Genomic DNA, 22,262 nt, shown 5'->3' on the forward strand with positions numbered 1-22,262 from the left:
TCACCCACACACTCTTGTCCATCCTGTAGATACTGATAACCCTGATAACAAAGGCAGCGGAAGGACCCGGGTGAATTGTCGCAGAACCCATGACTTCCACACACAGTGCTGTTGGCGCATTCATCCACATCTGAAAATAAGATACATTAATATCAGGTGGGAAAATTTCTAAGGCCAACTTTCAAACGCTGGCATGTGGAGCTAAACAAACAGACTAATTACAGATTTTGAACGACATATAGCTGGGGAAAAACATTTAGGTGCTGTTTTTCTTACATGTTCAGAGATTAAGAGAGACTGACTACATGATGCTAATAAAAAGCAAATAAACAGTTTTCACAAAAAACAAAAGAATAATGTACATGGACAAAAGCATGCCATACATTTACACCATTGTGGGTATAGTTAGACCCGCAACTTACACACATTTTTCACTTGTGCGCATTCAGCTTTACGTGCTTGGCAAAAAAATGAAAAGGGGTGGAAAGGGGACTGGTGTCCAGGGGTAAAAAAAGCTTTGGTAATTCCACCCACCTTTACACCCAATGTGTTTTGACTATATGCAATTTTGGCTTTGTGCACTATCCCCTGAACACAAACCCCACATAAGTTGTGACTCTGCTGTACTTAAGCAACACAAGACCATCACATTTAATTAATAAATATCATGAGGAACATCTTACAATGCAGATTTTTATCCATCTCATGGAATCAGATGGATCTGCAAGATCTTCTCAGATGATAACAGGGCCATTACTGGCATTCTCTTATTTGAAAAAGGTTGAAAAGGTTTCTGTATGCACTGAGGTACAGCTCTTACAAAAGCATGTTCCATATCCTCTGATGATATGCGTATGAACACCATAATACTGTTAGAATATATTTCACACTGAAAGTTTAAAAAGTGAGATGAATAGTTGAATAAAGTATGATTCAGAGAGCCAGTTAATTATTTCCACACTCAAACACATTTCTTTGGAAGTCAGTGTGTATTTTTGCTGCAATATTTTATCCACATTTGTTTAATAGGTCAAGATGTCATGACAAATACTATTGGAAAAATGAGAAGTTCCTCAGTTAATAATTTATATTGTCTGTCTAAAGCTACTGAGCAAAAAAAAGGTCACAATTACGTATTCTTACATCTATGGGAAACAAAAAACAGGAAACAAAAATAACAGAACACCACAGAAAAATGTACTCACAACAAAATAACACGTTCCTCAGTTTCAATGGAATGTAGGGGCAAATGAAATATTAAATTGTTCTGCATAAGATCCATTTTAGCAATGAGATTTAACCAATGCATAAGCTTGAGAAAGAATATTGTAACATTCTTCTATGAAGTGCTTAAGGCAAGATTAGACTTATGCACATAAAAATGAATCCTTCACACTATCGTATGTTCTAGATGAAGGCACAGGAATTTCCATGCATTGTCTAATACAGGAAATTAAAAGGTCATAATGAATCTATGCCTCTATTGTTAGAATAGGAACCATACTTTTTGCCTTGTTCTTAAAGTCTGTCTTTGTTTATTCTTTCCCATAGATCTCTTAACTTTAATACTGTTGACAAGGAGGTGGCGCTGACATGGCTACGGACAGTGAAAGGAAGACAGAATTGCACTAGAATGACCTCATTCTTCTCCTTCTGAGAAAACTCAAAGAATTACATTGTGCAGATGTTCATCAATCCAAATTATTGTCCTGACTGGGATTCTGAAAGAGTCACTTCTGTCTACACTGTAGATAAAGGAATTCTGTAAGGACCCTTGTGGAGAAAGTGAAAAATATTTCTGGGTTTGATAACTGGGATGGGTTACTTTACTTAAGTCCAGCTCTCATTTATTTATTTTTTTAAATTGAAGTGTATATACCTTTTTGTATTTAAAATGAATTGCAGGTGTAAAGATCCGAAAATTTCTGTTTTATTATTTAAAGCTAAATCATTTTTTACCTTTGTGTCACACATGTATAAATGTGATTATATGCACATTGGATACTTTGCTTACTATTGTTTGATTCTTAAACAAGAATATTTTACACACAAAAAATAGTGTGGGTCATTTAGGAATGGTCAGATATCCTGCTTATATAAGTGGGGCTTAAGCCAAAAAAGATCATGAACTATTTTTTACTCCCCTTCTGCCCTCTCACTCACAGCTACATTCCAGATAGTTCTTTTTTTAAAGCCATAACCCATATAAGCATAATGCAGATTTACTTGTATCGAGTTATACGGCACTGGACAAATGCATAAAATGTAGGGACATTACTTCAGTCAATACCAAAAGCTGCCCAACTTCTCACATGGAAAGTCAGTATGGAAGAACCTATTGCCACCAGATAAAATAGCAGAAATTTAAAGGTCTGAATTGTATATTAAAAACCCATGACAAATAATGAAACAGTCAATATTACTGAGGCTTAGTTCTGGTCTGGACACCATGACAAACTGTGGTTTATTGTGACAGGAATGAGTCTGGGGCTCAAGTAACCCCCCCCCTTCTTTTTTTGTTTAGTCTGAACCTAGCAGATTGTGACTAATCTTCACTATGGTTTCTCTGAAGCAATCCAACTTCAGATCATAGTTTATGAACCTTCTCCTTTCAACTAGCCATAGTTAAGATTAACCACAGTTTAGAGTTTGGATGTAATAATAAACTGCAGTTAATCAAAATGGGAGCAAAAGTACAGTGGTACCTCACAAGACGAATGCCTCGCAAGACGGAAAACTCGCAAGACGAAAGGGTTTTTTGTTTTTTGAGCTGCTTCGCAAGACGATTTTCCCTATGGGCTTGCTTCGCAAGATGGAAACGTCTTGCAAGTTTGTTTCCTTTTTCTTAACACCGTTAATACAGTTGCGACTTGACTTCGAGGAGCAACTCATAGCACGCGGTGTGGTAGCCTTTTTTGAGGTTTTTAAAGACTTTGGTGATTTTTGAAGCTTTTCCAAAACTTTTCCGACACCGTGCTTCGCAAGACGAAAAAAATCACAAGATGACAAAACTCGCGGAACGAATTAATTTCGACTTGCGAGGCACCACTGTACTATTTATTTGATTACACTTTTAAGTGTTGTCAACCACATTCAGTCAATAGAAAGCTCAGTGGCAGAGCTCAAGTTAAAATCCCACCATCTCTAGGAAAGATACCTATCTGAAACCTTGGAGAGCCACTGCCAGTCAGTGTACATGATGGACAGATGTCCTATGTTTGTTCCTAATTATCATCACCCCTTACTGCATCAGACCTAATTTCCTTTTTCTTTCATTTAGCCCATCTTACCTTCACATGTTTGGCCATCTCTAGAAATAGTAAAACCCTGCTCACAAACGCACTGGAAAGAGCCCAATGTATTCAGGCATTGCCCATGAGGTAAACAGAGATTGGATGCTGCACATTCATTGATATCTGCAGGGGGCAGAGAAACAGCAACCAAAGATGCATCATTTTATTAGAAGGCTACATACATAATTATAAGGAATTCTTAACAAAGAAAGTTGTGCTATTGGACAAGAGAACTCTAACCTGAATTCAAGGCTGACCTGTACCCCAAAGGTGAAAATTTATCTGAATGGGGGGATAAAAAGTCTCCCACCTGAATACAGAAAGCTCGTGGCTGCCCATCTTACAACCCATACCATTAGTGAGAATTAATATGCCTACCTTGGTAGCCAGTAGGGAGCTATAGATATCAACATAGAGAGTAGACTGTAGGAACTTTATAATCATGCTATTTTTATGGTTTTCAGCTCTTCGCTTAAAGAAAGCTTATGTGGCTAGCAAGTAAAAATCCATGCCTTATGGACTTTTCCCCAAATGCAGATATGATAAGGTACAACAGTGTATGTCTTATCCTTCTAGCTCACTGTGATCTTGTAATATTTCTATAGCCAAGCTATAATGGTTACAGTGTTGGACTTGTTGGGATTTTGACTACGTGCCATTCTGTGCAGCTTCACACAAAGCAATTAGAAGTTGGCTGAAAGCCAAGGATGACTGAGCAGAGAGGAGTTATTCTGCCTGGTTTTATGAGACCTTGGATACAGCTCTACCATTGGTTGAGGTCTCACACAGGCATGATGACTTATGACCTTACTGACTGGATAGTGTTGTTGGTCAGTGTGGTGTTCTGAGAGTCATTTGGAGTTTGTTAAGAGAGAGCTAGTTAAGAATCCGTTTCTGTTCTTGTATATAGTAACTTGTAGAGTCTGCTATAAATAATAAACACCTCTACATAACCAAGTTACTAGTAGCAACGTCTTGTTCCTGCTTCGTCCATCCTGCCTACAACTGATTGCTTTCTGGAAGTCTGCGTATGCTCTGCTAGGTCTGGCTAAGGTCCCGCAACAGGTCAAAGTTGCGAAACACCAACAGGACTATGACCTGGGAAGCCAGGGTTCGAAACCCCACTCAGCCAGGAATCACACTGGGTCATCTTGGGCCAGTCGCCATCTCTTAGACTAACCTATCTCACAGGGTTGTTGTGAAGATGAAATGCACACCACCTTGAGCTTCTTGGAAGATAAAGGTAGTGTATAAATGTAATAATAATGATGATGATATAATACCTTGACAACCCCTGGAGGGAAGCAGCTGGAAGCCATCTGGGCAAGTGCACTCATAAGAACCTTTGGTATTAATGCAGTTCCCTCCACGGCAAACATCGCTCTCTTCTTGGCATTCATCAATATCTGAAATGAATACAAGCAGCAATCAAACCACTTCAGAAGAGATGATGCTAACAACAGCACAATAATATGCCACTGAAATATCTACTGCTGGCAGAGGCTAGGGTATGGTGCTGGCATTGTTTTAATGATCTGGAAACTGCTTTGTGACCACTGTGGTGGGGAAAAGCAGTATATAAATATAGTAAATAAATAAAGCCGGAAGGTTTTATCCTATCCTGCCAAAATATGACATATTTAAAATTCCTTGCATATAAAAACCTACACCTATTAGTCTGCAATTTGGCAGCCTTCAACAGCTTCAATAGGAGATATTACAAATTAATATTACTCTCAATAATTAAAATTGTTATGACCGCTTGCTGATTTCTCAATTGTAAAAGGAAACCCTTAAGGCAGTTTGTGTGAAAAACTCATAGAAAATTTGACTGAATTGCTCATGTAGACAATGGAACTTACCTTCACAATGGTCTTTTGTAGGTGTCAGCTGGTAGCCTTGGCCGCAAATGCATCTGTACGATCCAGCGATGTTTCTGCATTGACCATTTGTGCAAAGCTGCTGCCGTTCACATTCATCTACATCTGCAAATTATAAGACAGTGTTTAATTTCAGAAAATGCATACTCTGCCCTGCAAAGCTATTTAAAAATGGTTTAAAATACATTCAAGGTCTTGCATTTTCAGAGTCCATGAAGATCTAGATTATTGGGTCAAAATTAAGATTTAGTGTGTGTTATCAGTAAATTCTATAATACTGCTGTTCTTCAGGGTAAATTGTCTTCTCTGGTTTCAATTGCATATTTCTTAGCAATGCCAAGTTCCTGGTGGGACAAATGGCCTGATGGAGCTAGCAGTTTCAATGAAGCAGAAAGGCTTTGTGGGTTTTTTATCCAGACCGGCTCCAACGGTATCCAGTTGCTGTTCATTCAAAGCTTGCAATGTTCTTTCCCATTCTCACAATTTAAGGATAGTCAGCCCATGCCAACATCTGGATTTCAGCAGCAAAATGCATTGCAAATTTACAACCAGAAAAGCACATGTTGCTGTAGGATGGTGCTGCTGAATCAACAAGCAGAACAGTCTGGTGTAAGTTCATAGTGAACTATTCATCCAGCACAGTCCATGGTAAGAAAAGGAAACTTATATTTTGAGTGCCACCTCAAATTAGCCTCAGGCAGCCTTTGAATGGCAACTAAATTTTCCAAGGGCTAGATTCTCATTGGGTAATATCAGTGTCTTTAAAACTAATTTTCAATTACTACAAGTCAGGAGTATGAAATGAGACAACAGGTTAAAATTGGGGCATTTGATATCCCAGAGTGGCTGGTGCAACCAAGCCAGATGGCCGGGGTATAAATAACAAAATCATCATCATCATCATCATCATCATCATCATCATCATCATCTCATTTGAGATTAATTTTCAAAGCAGCCCATGGTTCTGTCTCCTTTGTTAACATTTTCCCCCCAGATTGTGCCAACGTTAATCACAAAGTGGTTACATTTCATCAGTTTTCACTCTGCCCTGCAAAGACTTTCCACTCTCCTTTCATATTTTTATCTTTAGGGCTCCTTCAAATAGACGGAAGGGTTAATCTTTTTGCCTCTTGTGCTTTTAAAACAGTACACAAAAAGACTCTCCCATGGCATCTGATCTTATGAATTTCTCCCAAGATTTCAGAACACCAGGAAAGAGAATGCACAGGTGTTCAAGTAGCTCCAGCCCTACCTTTATGTTTACTTTTCTGAAGTGGTATGAAGAAGATTCCACCAACACACTGAGTGAGGAATACAATTCTCATGCTTTGAATGCCCATGATGAATAAGTCTATTTCACCTCTCTTGGCAAACATTAGGCATGTTATATTTAAATAACAAAGGTATTAATCAATTCCTACCTTCACACTGATCTCTGGCAGGGGACAGTTGATAACCTTGGCTACAAAGACATCTGAAAGAGCCTTCCAAGTTTTCACACTGGCCATTTGTGCAGAGACTGCTATATTGACATTCATTTATATCTGTGGATAACAAAGATTGGATTTAGACAAGACACCGTCGCTTACAATATTAATTAAGGCTGCTTGAGGTGTTTCAACAGAATTGGCCAACAAGCTTTTATTAACTTTCTTTAATGGTTTTCTCAGTAACGGCCAAACTAGATGACGTGTTAGCTCCGTATCTGTGCTGTTACGTTCAAATTGCCAGTCCAGACCCTAATGTCCTGTTAGGGGTTTTTGACCCTTTGCCTTCACTAGGGCTCTAGTCTAGTTTATCTTCTACTCCACACCAGCAATTTGCATACAAAAAAGTTATCAGTTCCACAAATAGGAGGTTTTATTCCAGGCAGTGGTATAGCGTGGGTTGCCGGCACCCAGGGCCACGCAGAGGGGTGGGAAGTGGACAGAGTACACATGCACATTGAACTGCCTAACAGCGTCCCTATCACCCAGGAGACCGCAACCTCAGAGTTAAGAAAAGAAGAATCATTCTGTCATCTGGACAGGCCACTTCCTGGTTCACATGGAGAAGCCATTTGCAACAGAGCCCAGTGACAGAAGCACGCAGCTGTATTGAGGCAGCACCAGATGTTGAAATTTTGCATCCCTAAGAATTTTGCGCCCAGGGCAACTGCCCCTGCGCCCTCCCCATGCTACGTCACTGATTCTAGGGGTGGGGAACCTCCAGACTGGGGACCAAAAGCAACCCTCTAGTCTCTCCCCAGGCCACAAGTCTCACTAGCCCTGCTTCTCATCTCAGGAATTCCCCCCTGGTTAGAATCTATCCTTAAGCTGTGATAATATCTCTTGCTTGTCTGGATGGAGAATGGAGGTATGTGTGTGTAGAATTCAATAGGACTTACTCCCAGGTGAGTGGGTTTGGAATTGAAGCCCTAATCTGCTTTCTACTATGAATCTGAAAAACCACTGGAACTCATCATTTATTATTATTCTTTTCACATGGGCATTCACTTAAGAGTTATGTTTCAGCAGAAACACAAAGAGATAGGTAATTTTCTAAATAAAATATGCACTTAATGAAATAAAGCGCTGCAATTTTTAAAAGGGCTTATTTATGGTTTGGTGGCAAGAGTTATTAATGCAGCCTAGGACGCAAAGAACAAAATATCAACAGCATGTGCTAAACAGTGAGTGAAGGAAATAAGATAACTTTATTCTGAACTGTGAAATCAAACTAGTGAGACAGGCTGCAATCCTAACCCCACTAACCTGGGAGTAAGCCACACTGAATTAAATGGGAACTACTTCTAAGTAGATATAGTTAGAATTGCAGCCATAGAAGGCTTAGTGATGGTTCATTAGTCATTTAATTAACTTTGTCTTTAAGGTGCCACAAGACACTTCTTTGTTTTTGCTACAAAAGACTAACAAGGCTACCCCTTTGGAAATTCATTAATTTTGAAAGGGGAACACACAGTTAAGGTATTGATGACTGAGATACCGTATTTTTCCATGTATAAGATTACCTTTTTTTCTGATTTTTTTTGGGGGGATAAATTGAGGGTCGTCTTAAACATGAGTTAATATGCTAAGTAAGCGAGGGCTGGTGCTGCGGCAGTAGCAAGGAAATGTCAGAGAGGAAGCTGCTTACCCGCTCTTACCAGCTTAGGAAGAGTATTTGGTGAGTGCCAGTATGCAGTGTACTGCGGCACTAGTTCTATCAGCCAGAGTGGGGGCTTGTCGAAAAGCTGCTCAACAGCTCAGCAAACTTACAGAAGAAGCTCAACAACTGTTGAGGGCTCCCCAAAACTGTTGAGGGGTCATGTTATACAAGTCATGTTCGTACACCTCTAGCTTAGAGTGTTGTCTGTACCTGGGCTCAAGGTTTGTTCCTCTCTGTGGCACTCATGCATTTGCACTAAGCCACGGTTTGGCTTAGCATGGTGTGCGAACTAGTCAGGATAATGGAAGCCAATATTAAACCATGGCTCTTCTAGCTTGTTTGAAAGCCCTTAACCATAGTTTTCCAGCTCAGGTGTAACAAGAAGCAACTTCTTGGCTTGCTTCCTCAGCAGTGCAAAGGGAGAACCAAAGTGTCTGTGCGCAAGTGCATGAGGCTTCCACATTTCTTGGCTAGTTAAACTAAGATTTGATCATCCTAATGCAGCCATTATGTCTATCCCTGTTAAGACCTAATCATGGCTTGCAAGAAAACCCTCCAAGAAATGCATCAGAATCACATGGAGAGCAGTGGTACACATTATGGGGCTGGCGCAGAGAAAACGCCATATGGAGGCCATTCTAAGCAGCCTCTGCATCACAGACATAATGTGCAGATCAGCCACAGGAGTTTCCAAGATTAGAGTGAAGACTAGCAGGAAGGACATAAAGTTGTACTGGGTATAAAACTCCCATGTGTGCAAGACCCAACTAGTTTCTGGGGTTTGACAATCTACTATCCCAGACATTTAAGTTTTTATCTACAAAAAGAAGGCTTTTAGAGAGGAGAAAAAAAAGGTTTATAAAGGAGGAAAGTAAGTAGATATGTGGGAGGGCAGACAGATAATGGAAGTCTGTCTGCTTAAAGTCATAGGAAATGCTGAGTAAGCTCCTCAGAATTTGCCAGGAAGCATTAACACAATAAGACTGTATCAAGGCATACCTATCTGCTCTGCCTGTCATTTTAAAGTGTCCCTTTTGCTTTGAACATTGAAAGCAGACAGCACAGGATAAGATGCCAGGAGCCAGAGCCAATGTAAGCAATGACCAAAAAACCCCTCCTAACCTAGACACTGAAAAGCCATGCACCAGGATTCCAGACAACACAGGAAAATATAATTTCTTGTAGTTGGATTTTTTTCAGAAAAGTTAACTTCAGAAATGCATGGGCTGGCCTATTCAATGATACACATTGTAGGCAAAACAGATGAAAGTAAGCTAAACATTTTTTCAATTTAAAATAAAGTGAATTTTGACAACTACCTCATTTTCAGTTGTGTGAGTGGACTGAAAGAGCATGGCCAAGCCCTTAGAAAACACCATTGTTCTTTTACTCTGATGTATATTTCACTGTGTATGAGCTTAAGGCTGAGCTGTGCAGAGCCTGAAGTGAAATATGAAGTGTAGAAATGCTTGAATGTGCTTTCCTCACATAAAAAGGAATTACTCTCTGCATTCAGTTTACTCTTGAATGATGCCAAAGCTAGATGTTTTCAGAGCCCCAGGTTACCTCCTCTCTTCTGTAAAGTGAAGCAAGATGAATGCCTGGTTTGCTGAAACTGCACACCAAGGAAGTTGAGCAGGGAAACTCAGAACGTGGCAGCATCATATCACATGTTGACCCATGACAGGGCCTTCTCAAAGATGGTTCTCTGTTTGTGGAATGCCCTCCCTGGTGAGGTGCATCTCTCCCCCTCATAACTGATTTTTGGGATAAATTTAAGAAACATTCCTGTTTAACAAGGCATTTGATTCCTGAGAGGTACTGCTCCTGGCAAGCTTGAAATTAGCAAATGTGAGTGCACGCAATTGCTTTAAATGTTCTAAATGTTTTTAAATATTTTTTTTATTTCATTTTACGTAAATTGTATTGTTTTAACACTTTGATATTTGAAGAAGAAGAAGAAGAAGAGTTTGGATTTGATATCCCGCCTTTCACTCCCTTTAAGGAGTCTCAAAGCGGCTAACATTCTCCTTTCCCTTCCTCCCCCACAACAAACACTCTGTGAGGTGAGTGGGGCTGAGAGACTTCAAGGAAGTGTGACTGGCCCAAGGTCACCCAGCAGCTGCATGTGGAGGAGCGGAGACGCGAACCCGGTTCCCCAGATTAGCAGACTACCGCTCTTAACCACTACACCACACTGGCTCTCACCTTTTGCTGCTCTGGGCTCCTTTGGAAGGAAGGACAGGAGAGAAATTTAAGAAATAAACAAATAAAATGTCTTGTTGTGGCAGGTAATTTCATTATCACGAGAGAGGAGGAGAGGAGGAGATACTGGGTTGCTGGTTTTAGCAGCAGCCATATACTTCCAGGGAAATCTAGTTGTGATGTGAGTCACAGTCACTCTAATTATTCTTTATCTATCAAATAATAAGTCTACATATCATAGTTGCCAAGGGAAGTTAACATCCTTGCCCAAGAACACGACACTGAGAAAACCTGGAATAACTGCAACAATATTTGCAATAGAAAACATTTTCAACAAGGCATTTACCATAGCATTTCCCGTTCCAGCCTCTGAATCCATCTCTGCAAGGGACACATTGGTAAGAACCAGGACTGTTAATGCACTCTGCATCTGAACAAGTGTGTGGAATTGTGCATTCATCAATATCTTTAAAAAGAAAACAAATGAAGTTTAAGATTTTAATAATCCATAAAGCGCAAGGGAATCTTAATGCTATAATAGAATTTGGGATGGTATATTTTGAGCATTGGGTGCTACTGTCCTGAAGATGCAGATCTGAACGGAACCATTGAAGTACATGATGTGCTAGAATGCCGTGCTTGGTTAAATGATGCCTAAGGTTAAATCTCCATTCACCTATGATGCTTACTAGGTGCTCTTAGGCAAGTCCCTGTCTCTTAGCTTAACATACATTACAGAAGAGCTTTCCAAACTGTGTGTCGTGACACATTAATTTGTCGGCTGCAGTGTGTAGGTGTGCCACGCAAACACCCCCTGTTCTCCTCCCGGCGTTGGAAAGGGGCTAGTTTAACCTCCGGTTTGCGGGCAAAACTGAATTACTGTGTCACAAAATTATGCCTGTCTAAAAAGTGTGTCACCAACATGAAAAGTTTGGAAAGCTACCTTACAGGGCTGTTGTAAAATTAAAAACACTGCTATGAACTCCTTGGAAAGGAGGGCAAGAGGTAAAAAAATCAGAAAATAAACACCTGATATATTTCAACTAATGATTAGACATATTTTTAAATAATCTTGATAACGTAGGCAAAGATCCTAAGCTTATTTATTTGGAAACATGTTCCATTGGGTAAACGGGTTTCGTTTTGAAGCTAAAAATCTAAACATTTAAAACCACCTTATCACAACAAATTTAATATTTATATAAGCAACCACAGAGTTAAGGATATGACAATTTTTGGGTTTTGAAAGATCCCTGGTATACAGATTTTATTTTTTTTAAATAAAGCCAATGAAAACATAGATGTATAATAAATTATCAATGCGAAAAGTAAAACATGTGTCTGGAATAAGCTATATAAAAATACATACAAATCTAAAATTATGAATGGTGCCCTGCAGCTATCTTACACAGCTTCTTGAAATGTAATCTAAACTATCCACATAGTTTGCTGTAGTAATGAACATAAAGGAAATATGGAACATTCCTTTCCTTTTCTTCCACTGTATCAAATAGCTGTATCTTGACAGGTGAATATCCTTATCTGACTTATCAGAAATTTCCTACTTGCAAAGGAAGAATCAACAATTTCATTCTCTCTTCCTCATCTCCACTTAATGTGAAGATCATTTGGGACCAAGGGACTGATTACACATGACATATATTTGCATACAACATAAAGTTAGAGCACTAGACACTGCCTGAAGACTTTGGGCTTACAGCCTCATGACCTGTTATGCTTGCAATAGGTAGAACAAACTCCAAATAATGCTAACTGAGGGAAGAGGGAGATAGGACACTTCAGGCTCCATTTGCCCAAGGTCTCACATAGTTGTGAAAGGGAGGTAGGAAGGAGGCTGGATCAGCTCTTGAGAGTGGAGCTATTTCCCAGGATTGTAGGCTAACCCAGCAAAACTAAAGGTGTCTACTATGGGTGACCACTTCCCATCAGCCTCTTCTCACAAGGAGAATGGATTGTTACCCATCAGGCATAGCCTTGACTTCAGTGGTACCAAGGGGACATTACAGCTGGTAAATCCAGCCTCTCCCCGAGATTCTTGTAGGAAACCACCAGCTCCACTCTGATGGTATTGGTGGATTATTATTATCAATTGTTTTATTGATGTTGTCTTTCAATCAAGCCATGGCCTGTTTGATCCCATTTATTTGGGACTCTGCTTCTTTCTTTCTTTCGCTGCAAATTCTGTTGTGAAAAATATGCATAATTTTTACACCCTTGACACCTATGAGCACCAAATTGTGAAATCCATATCTAAAGCCATCTTTTAATTTTTTAAAAATGAACATAAACCCAGTAATTCTTATACTAGCAAAAGCTGGAGCTGAGAGACTGCAGAAGAATATGCTAGCTTAAAAAAGGCATATTCTGATTGAAGGTGACAGGTATGAAAACAGAGTACAAAGACACTGATGATTAAGTAGGAGTAACTGGATATCATTTTAATTCATGAATGAATTTATGTTGATTTTTATTTTTTAACTCAAGGGGATATTCAGGCCAAAACCTAACTTCATATGCGTTGTAAGTTAGACGTGCTGGGACGTTTTGTTCTATAAAACGGTGGATTTTTGCCAATATTTTATTCCAAACCACAAGTGGATTCCTTTGTAACAAGTGAAGTGATGAACTTCATTGTCAATGGCAATTTTCATAAAGAATTTCAATAGAACAAATTTACAGATAAAGTAGACAGTGAGGTTTCCAACTTTAATTTTAATAATTTCCAATTTTAAAATTGAAGCTCTTACGCCCCGCCCCCCCATTTTTTAGGAAGGGAACCTTCTATCGCTGAAGTTTAGCAACAGTGTTGGTTTGCTGTCCATGCTGATTTTGCCAGGTCATTTGGAACAGTGGCACACAGTATGGGAACCAGCACTATCCTCATCTGGTTTATTAATCACAGGAGTGTCACTGAGGAGTCACTAGCAGGCAAGCTGATACTAGCAGACCCTTGTCTGTAAATACCCACTTTTAAGAAAAAGCAGCTCCACATTTTATGCTGCAGTCATATTTACCACAGTTGTTCCTGAAGCAAGTATGTGAACAGTGAATTATTATTACTAAATGATCACGACAACAACAAGACCACCAACCTTCAACAGGAATTCCCAGGGTGGTGAACAATTTACAATAAAACAGAGAATAAAATGCCAACAACTAACATTTATCCTGAACAACAACATTATAACTAACAAGCAGTAGGAACAGCAGCAGCAGCAGCACAGAACATAACCATAAAGCACAACCATCTCTTTAACCTCTGATGTCTAGGCAGAACGAACAGCTGGCGATGAAAAGGCACCAATGAAGGGAACAGAAATATCCAAAGGGAAGAAATTCCCATGATATATCTATATCTTTAAAATCTTGACACATGTACACAGGTGTTTATGGATGCATGCCTGACATTCATTCATGTTTTGCATGTTTGCTGTGAAGAAACCCTGGTTTACCCATTGGAAACACAATTTAAACATGAAGAGAGACAGTAGAGCTCAATGAAAGGATAGGGTAGGTTATGGATTCTTGAATCATCAGTCCTGAGTCTACCATGTTAGTGTCCTCAAATGCATAAACATTGCTCTCTATGGCACAACTTCCTCGGATGGCTTTTCTAAAGGAATTAAGGAAACTAATAATAATGTCTGTGGATGATTAGTCCAACATTTCAGAGTGACAACATACCTTCACACTGGCCTCTCCTGTTCATACGGAATCCAGTGTCACAAGCACATATGTATGAACCAATGGTATTTATACAGCGTCCTTCCCCACAGGTGTGAGATCCAGAACATTCATCAACATCTAGAAACCAAAATGAATACAAAAGTTAAATATGTACTGTAAATGCACTAGTCTTCCTTTTCTTTTTAAGAATATACACATTTACAGAGGATGAAAGTGAACATCATTCTAATATGATTGTTCAATCAGTGCAAGCATTCCTAGTTGCCAGCTGCAATTATCTCCTTTCTCTTCCCCTTGCACACTATTCTAAGGGTGCTCCCAACACTAGTGGAATCCTTGCACAAGTTTCTGTTAGTGCACTGGGTTAGCTGAATCTGCCCAGAATTCTTATTCTCAGGGCCATGTAAATTGTTAATTTTATCACTCCCAAGACTGGCTGCTTACTGCTCACGGATCTTAGTTGCAACAACTACAACCTGTAATGTCAATATTCTTGCTTTAGTAATTGCAGGTGTTACTAGGACCGAAGCCCATGAGTTTATTTGCTTACTAACATTTACTGTCCTTCAGTCATGCCCTGATCATGACTGAGGGCCATTTGTCCAGCCACCTTCCAGCAGAGACTTTGTATCTGGGTGCCCTGCTACAATACCTCTAAGAATGCTCTATGGAACATAGGAAGCCGCCTTGTGCCAAGTGAAACTACTAGCTCAGTACTGTCTACAGCAGGATAGGCAACATGGCAGCCTCCAGATGTTGCTGGACCACAAATCCCATCATCCCCAACCATCAGCCATAATGTAAACTAAACTCTGATGGCTGGTTGTCACGGTTTGAAAAGCAGTAGGCCTGTACACTGAGTTCCTGAACAGCAGCCATAGACTGCTACCCATTTAATCTGTGGATACAAACTTGATAAAAGTTCTGCATGTAAGTGTATCTCCAGGAATAGTCACAGCAAATCACAGAAACAATACCATGAATGTTCAAAATGGTCCTACGTTAACATTTGATAGACCTTCTTTAGTGTCACTTAGAAACGGTATTCACATTTGAGAGGGGCCAATTACAGAGCTGTTTTGGTTGCTAATGATCTATGTGAAATCTATTCTCATGCATGGGAGGGAGAGAAAAAACCTATCCTCTAAACATATTTTACGACTTCAGCTCTTACAGCAACGTTATATTTTCAAGGAAGTATAACTGCACAAATAAATAATTTTAGGAAGACAGAATGAGTAAAGACTTGCCCTCTGTAATGGTGGTCAATTTTTATTAAGAAATACTCTATGAACAAAAAGAGCAACCTAAGCATTAAGCACCCAGTCCAGTGCTTGTGTAAATCAATGTAAGTAGTTTTCCAATGACCTTAACGGATTTCAAACTCCAACTCTTAGCTATTAGCCCCAAGTATTAAGAGCTTGTTTCATAAAGCACAGTAGTTACCAACACAGTCTGTTCCTTGTTCACTGGCCATGAACCCTGCCTGGCAAATGCATAGGAAGCTTCCTTCTGTATTTTCACAACGCCCAAGGGAGCAGAGATGGGGAGCCTGAGTACATTCATTAATATCTGTTAAAGAAATAAAAACGAAGATTGAAAAAGTAGTACTCTGTCATGACCATCACTTCACTTCGCCCAATATACACAAGACACTAAAATGAAAGACAGACTCTATTAGTACAGACAGATTTGTTTCCACGGAGGTGAACAATAAAGATTTGGTATAAAATTCTGATTCAAAAAGCAGACTTATTGGCTTAAGGTTTCAGAGTACTTTATACCAACTTTCAGAGTATTACTTTTCCTTGAAGGAAGGAACTATACTTACTTGTAATAAGTGATCTTTCAGAGAGAACTTATGCATTTATGTATATGGGAGTCAAATACTATATTCTGGAACCTCTCAGAACCAGGGCTAGTGAAGGGCGCTCCTTCTCTTTACACAGTTTTAAAATGGGGCAATATAAAGAAGCCTAGCAGACATTCAGTTCCTTGCAATAGCTATCATAAAATTTCATGTACTCCTGTTAGGATTCCAAAGCACGGTCTACGAGGAGGAAAAATATAAAGACTCCTTGAAGCACCTCAGTTTTCTTAATTTACAAGTGCCATCCTTTGTGCATGCAGGATAATTTAGAACAGGTTGTGTGCCAAGATACATTTAGGTAGTGTACAGTTCAGGGGATGGGGACCATGTGACTTCTGGGCTGCATCAACAGAAGTATAGTGTCCTGATCAAGGCAAGTAATAGTACCACTCTATGCTGCCTTGGTCAGACGACATCTGGAGTACAGTGTCCAGTTTGGGGTGTCACAATTTAATAAGGATATTGACAAGTGCAGAAGAAGGAGACTAAGGTGATCAAGGGTCTGGAAAACAAGCCTTATGAGGAACAGTTGAGGGAGTTGGGTACGTTTAGCTTTGACAGTGAGAAGAGCCATCTTCAAATATCTCAAGGGCTGTCACATAGAAGAGGATGCGAGCTTGTTTTCTCCTGCTCTAGAGGCTAGGACCCAAATCAACAGCTTCAAGTTACAAGAAAGGAGATTACTGTCAGAAAGAAGAACTTTATACCTGGTACAAAAGAGCTGCAAAGTTCTATGAGAACAAGGGAGATCTTTTAAAAAACGTATTTTGACCAAGATTAAGGGCCAAAAAGGGAAGAAGCCATTCTTATTTACCATGGTTGTTTCATACAAATTACAGGTTACATTTCTTCAGATCCTTCATTCACTGATCAGTTTAGCAAAGGCAAAGAAAATTTCTCATACCAGAACATTTTGTTTGTTGATCATTAAGCTTGTATCCATCATTGCAGAAACAGGTGTACCCCACAGGCAAATTAACACAATGTCCTGCTCCACAAATATCTGGGTTCACTGTGCACTCGTTGATTTCTAAATAGAAAGAAAAACATACCTGGAGCAGGCCATTTAAAACATTTGCATAAGTCCACTACTATTCTCAATTTAAAAAGGAAAAAAAACCATTCAGAGTGGCTGGGGCAACTGAGTCAGATGGGTGGGGTACAAATAATAAAATTATTATTTCAGCCTCTTGTTATCCAACCCAGTGGCTGTGGAGCAAGAAGCCAGTACAGAGTTGAAACAATACATAAAATAAACAGCTGGACATACACCCTACAAAAGCTTGCCTTTCCGTTCCCTACATTTACATACTACCCTAATGCATCTGGAAATCAAGTGAAAGGAACTGGCCTGTAAACATGCAAGAAAAGTTTGATAGAGATCCAAGCTCAAAGTTCTCCTCAGTGAATGGGTCAACATGTGCTGTGTACACCGTTTTCTTCTTTGGAATAGTTATGAGGAATTTGTAAGTGAATTGAAGTATGGTTTTAATCTTTATAGAAAAAAAGAAACCCCTGGTAGTTATGTCAAATGTTGATGCACGTATTGTAAGCATCTTCCACCTTCTCATCTCAGGGTTAAGACCGGAGCCTGCCAAACCTTCAGGGCTCAAGAGTTGACATTCTGGATGAGTTGCCCCATGTTAAAAAGCCACACAAATTTCCCCCCAAGTTTTATCAACCTAAGCCTTTATATTAAAAGTTCCTAATGGTGCTGGTCCAGTTGCTTCCAGGGGCAAGCTTGACTTCATCCACAGGCTATTCTTTAGGCAATAGTTACTTCACAACTCCTGAAAGCTGAAGCAGAACTCATTCAGTTAAGGGGAGTCAGCCCTGACTCACCTTGGAAGAAAAGAACCAGTGACACCAGCAGGGACTTTGTCTACTAAAGCCTGAGAACATTTTGCTTGCACAACCAACCAATAGTTTAGATGCTAGGAAGTCAAACTTCCTTGCTGCAATGTGATTTGTGATTAAGAAGTGGAAGTGGAAGCACAAGAAGTGTCTCAATACAACTCAATACAACTTAAAGATGAAGTTGGCAGTTATTTCCATGCACCCACTATGGTGGATTCTGGGACACCAAGCAACTTTATTCACATTGACTTTATGGTTTAGAACTCCATCCTTCTCAACCCTACAGCAAAAGCAGTAAAAAGGGACACTGAGATCTGTGGAGGTTGGGGACTGAACCCCTTAATTTGCCTGATGCCAGGCCCGGTAATTAAGTCAAAAGGATATGCAATGTTTGCTAATAATGCACACACTGTAGAAACATTTTTAATATGCACCACAGCATTTAGGTAGATAACCAAGGGCATAGGAAGTTCCATCCTTTACATTTTCTGTACAATGTCTGCCTCCAAAAATTGCCTTCTGGAACCTATTCAATACTGAAAGTGGCTTCATATTAAAATGCACAGTCCTAGATGCTGAGAGAAGTTATGGCACTGAAATGAATACTGATTATACAATTTGCCCAGACAACTATCACAGAATATGAAATAGTGGGATCTGCAGTAATAATAATAATAATAATTATTATTATTATTATTATTATTATTATTATTATTATTATTATTATTATTATTATTAACTTTTACTACAGCCCTTTTACTGATACACAGAATAGCACCTGTCATTTATCTCATCTGTCCTAAAAAGGATTCTGTTAATTGGCCCAAAGGATCACCCAGCAAGCACATAGCTTAATGTGCTAGCTAACAATGTAATCTATTAATAGCATATGCATTTCTTTTAAAAAAAGAAAGCAACTGTTTATTAGGCAAACTTGACCTCAAATGGAATACTGATGGATGTTGCAAAGATTCAACAAATATAGAGCATTCAGAGACATAGAGATAAACATTGAATTTAGAAATTGCAGGGTATGCTGGAATATATCAGTAAGTTTATAGCAAACTACACAGCTGGTAGTACTTAACTAAGAAAAACCCTTTGCAAAGATAATTTGAAGCCAGAGTATTAAAGAAAGTTCCAGAGCCTGGAGAATATAGAAATATCATCACTACTGTTGAAATTCTTTGATCCGCTGGAAAGGGTTGATCAAAATTTTCCTCACAGATGCTCTGGAGAAGAAACATTAATAAGATGCTATGCTACATGGCTGTATTGCATACCACTCCTTAGAAACAAGTGTGCGCCCTAGAGGTAGAAAACTTAACATTTGTGACGTTTAAACACAGAACTATGACAGAATTCCTGAATAAATGTAGCAGTCATAGAAAAAGAGGTGTGGTTCTCTTGTGGATCATGAAATGGTTAAGTTTCAGGAAGCAGGGGGTAGGAATAAAGAGACAGTTCTCTAAGGAAGAAGGTAGAAAGTGGAACCCTCCAAGGACTGGTATTGGAAACTGTGCTTTTTAACTTGTTCATAAACAACTTAGACCTAGGAGTGAGCAGTAAGATGGCCAAGGTAATAATAAAATGATAGTAAGTTGTCCAGGGTTGTTGAAACAAAAGAAAAAGAATTCTGAAGAACTCCAAAAGGACCTCTTCAAACTTAGTGAAATGGCAATAAAATGTCAAATGCAATTCAATGTAAACAAGTGTAAAATGATGCATACTGGGGGCGGGAGGAGAATCTTAATTTCAGATACATGCTCATGGGGCCTGAACAGGTGGTGGAGGATCAGGAACAAGACATTTATCAATGAAGATAAATAAAACTGCCAATCTCTTGGAGGTGCATCCTGGAAACCTGCTCACTGCTAGGCTTTTCCTACCTAGCCTAGAAAGGTGGGATCCTGACCCTACAAATGCTGAGGGAGTATGTTTCTCAAAGAATGGCTTCCCCACACAACCCAGTTCTAGATCAGATTCTGGAAACGGCCCCCAAATTATTATTTTCATTAGGCACCTTTAGAAATCAATGCGATTTTCTCAAGTTTTTATTATGGAATATGGGTAAATTCACAAGATCGCTCACCATGTCATGTCTGTGTCTTTTCATATGCTTTTAAGGGGGATATGCGTTAATGCACCGCTTATAGAAAAAGGCATTTTAAGAGCTTTGGGGAGGCATATTTGCATAAAGTATGTGCCCTGAAATGTAATGTGCCTGTATGTGGAGCTGACCAGAAACTGTCCCCACATGAATACAGAAAAAATGTAGTTGAACCATGGTATACAAACCTGCAAATACACTCCAACTGAGGGAATGCAGGAAGCAGGTGGGTGGAATCCTTTAGACTTCTCTATTTTATATACACAACGTAAGTCAACTGTGAACTGCATGCCATCCATATGACCAGACTTGCTGAAAATAACATACAATTCCACCCTCTTAAACTGAACATTTTTGGCACTGAATTTTCCTGTGTTCTGCTGCTCTATTCTTCCTGTTTGACGCTCTAATAGCCCTCAGTTATTTGGGAGTATGCACCCATTTCTACCTCCAGCCATTATTTTGTGGGGAAAGTATGCATCATACCTGTAACTTGAGTTGGTGCTATTACTTGACTAGCACTTGAAGTAGACACATCTGGGCCAACTTCTACAGGCACAGGAGGAGAGGTCTTTTCAACTACTACTGTGCAAAAGAAAAGAGAAAATTATTTACGTATGAGGAAGGCAAGTTTTAAAATACGTGCATGGCTTAATGAACTAATCATTAATGGAAAACTGTAGTAAGGGTCTCTTTATATGTTTCTAGGTGGTGCATGTTACAGACTCCCATTGTGTATCTTCTAAAATCCTGAATTTTGAAGAAACGGCACATCTTCCTTTAGTTGCTAGTGCCTTTTGCTCCCCACAAAACATGCCCAGAGTGCATGTGTTGTTATAAGGAAATGCGCAATACTGTTATATGCTTTAGTCTTACCAAGCAGCAAACACATGAACATCTGCTAAATTACTCAAAACAATTTCTTATTTTGAACACTGACTAACAGTCTGACCTATTTGTTACTCTGGTGCATGTGAAAGAAATCTGGAACTGTGTAAAACTAATAAAGCAAGTATAGTGACGAAACTTCACTGTCTAAGCATCACTGAATGATATGTGTGAAATACACGAGGGATTGTGGGACCACTTTCGGAAAATTTGTTCCCACCTCAATTCACTTTTTGGTGCCTAAGTTAAGTGTCTACCACATTCAGGAAGATGAAAAGGACTTCCAAATCATTCTCCATTTCAATTAAATCTATTTCTCTTACACTTCAACATATGCCCCTCCATAAAATTTTTGCACATAAAAATTCATGGGCACAATTAACCAAGCACAGCTGCTGTACAACCTCCATTGAGTTCAGTAGACTCATTAGCAATCCAAAGATTCATGGGTTTCTTGGGTTCATTGCTCACTGGCTAAGTAGAAAGTACTTTATCACACTGTGTTGCACACAGTGAACAGTTTTGCAGTCATTTCCCTTCTTCAGCCTGCCTCAGGCATAATGATGGAAGAGATAACAGTGCAGATGTAACCATTGTAAGGAGATCAGGAGCGTGGCATGGGATTGCATGCTCCTCCTCCCCTTTGCCAGAGCAAATTACCCCCTCCCTTCCTTGGATATATAAATAATATATCTCCTTTCAGTAGCATACTCTCATGCCAGCTAATAATAATAATAAAATCAATGAAAGAGCACCAAAACAACGTAACACAACAAAAACACACAGCCCCCAAAAATAAAAAAGTATTAAAGCACAGAAGCATCCCTGGAGCTAGGTAGAATCAAGTTCAGCTAATGTTTAACAAGGCCTGGAATAAGAGAAAGGTCTTTGCCTAGCATTGGAAAGGTTTAGGAAAAGCCACTAGTGAGCCTTCCCAGGGACTGCATTCCAAAAACAGCAGAAACATTCCTTCCATTGGTTGCAATCCAATCCTGAGTTCAGCAGATGGAAAGACCTAAGAAGATACTCTAATGATTATTTCAATTCCTATTTGAGAAAAGGGCGCCCCTTTAGGTACCCATGTCCCAAGCAGGGGCGGATTTACAGAAAGACAGTGCAAGCAGTGCGGTCGCACCAGGGGCTGGCACCAAACTGAAATGCATCCAGATCTGGATTTGTACAGCAACCACCAACTCAAGCATATTGACCAGGAAGGGGAAATGGATGGGTCTCACAACCCTTCTCTCTCATAAGAAAGCATGTTCTTGGACCCAGCTGATGAACCCTCACCTGCTATACATTAT

At 39.5% G+C, this 22,262-nt stretch overlaps 1 protein-coding gene and 1 long non-coding RNA gene across 9 annotated transcripts in view; one reads left to right on the plus strand and one right to left on the minus strand.

The window, feature by feature from the left end:
* The window catches only part of LOC144327234 (uncharacterized), a 59,276-nt gene extending 57,589 nt beyond the window's left edge, over positions 1–1,687 (plus strand). Inside the window, exon 3 of the long non-coding RNA XR_013392178.1 lies at positions 1,552–1,687. This is a non-coding gene — a long non-coding RNA (uncharacterized LOC144327234). The remainder of the gene's footprint in view (positions 1–1,551) is intronic.
* The window catches only part of LTBP1 (latent transforming growth factor beta binding protein 1), a 185,948-nt gene that overhangs the window by 44,023 nt on the left and 119,663 nt on the right, over positions 1–22,262 (minus strand). For 4 of the 8 annotated variants that reach the window (XM_028724280.2, XM_077925685.1, XM_028724282.2 and 1 more), the window contains 10 exons: positions 20,557–20,652; positions 17,008–17,133; positions 15,680–15,805; positions 14,231–14,350; positions 10,872–10,991; positions 6,595–6,717; positions 5,156–5,278; positions 4,577–4,699; positions 3,291–3,416; positions 5–130 (listed from right to left, as the gene is read on the minus strand). In XM_028724280.2, the coding sequence (XP_028580113.2) occupies positions 5–130; positions 3,291–3,416; positions 4,577–4,699; positions 5,156–5,278; positions 6,595–6,717; positions 10,872–10,991; positions 14,231–14,350; positions 15,680–15,805; positions 17,008–17,133; positions 20,557–20,652 (1,209 nt within the window). Of the gene's footprint in view, positions 1–4; positions 131–3,290; positions 3,417–4,576; positions 4,700–5,155; positions 5,279–6,594; positions 6,718–10,871; positions 10,992–14,230; positions 14,351–15,679; positions 15,806–17,007; positions 17,134–20,556; positions 20,656–22,262 lie in introns of all 8 variants that reach the window. The other 4 variants (XM_028724279.2, XM_077925684.1, XM_028724281.2 and 1 more) reach the window with 1 other exon arrangement.

This window comes from Podarcis muralis, chromosome 3 (assembly GCF_964188315.1).
Source record: "Podarcis muralis chromosome 3, rPodMur119.hap1.1, whole genome shotgun sequence".
Classification (NCBI taxonomy): Eukaryota; Metazoa; Chordata; class Lepidosauria; order Squamata; family Lacertidae; genus Podarcis; species Podarcis muralis.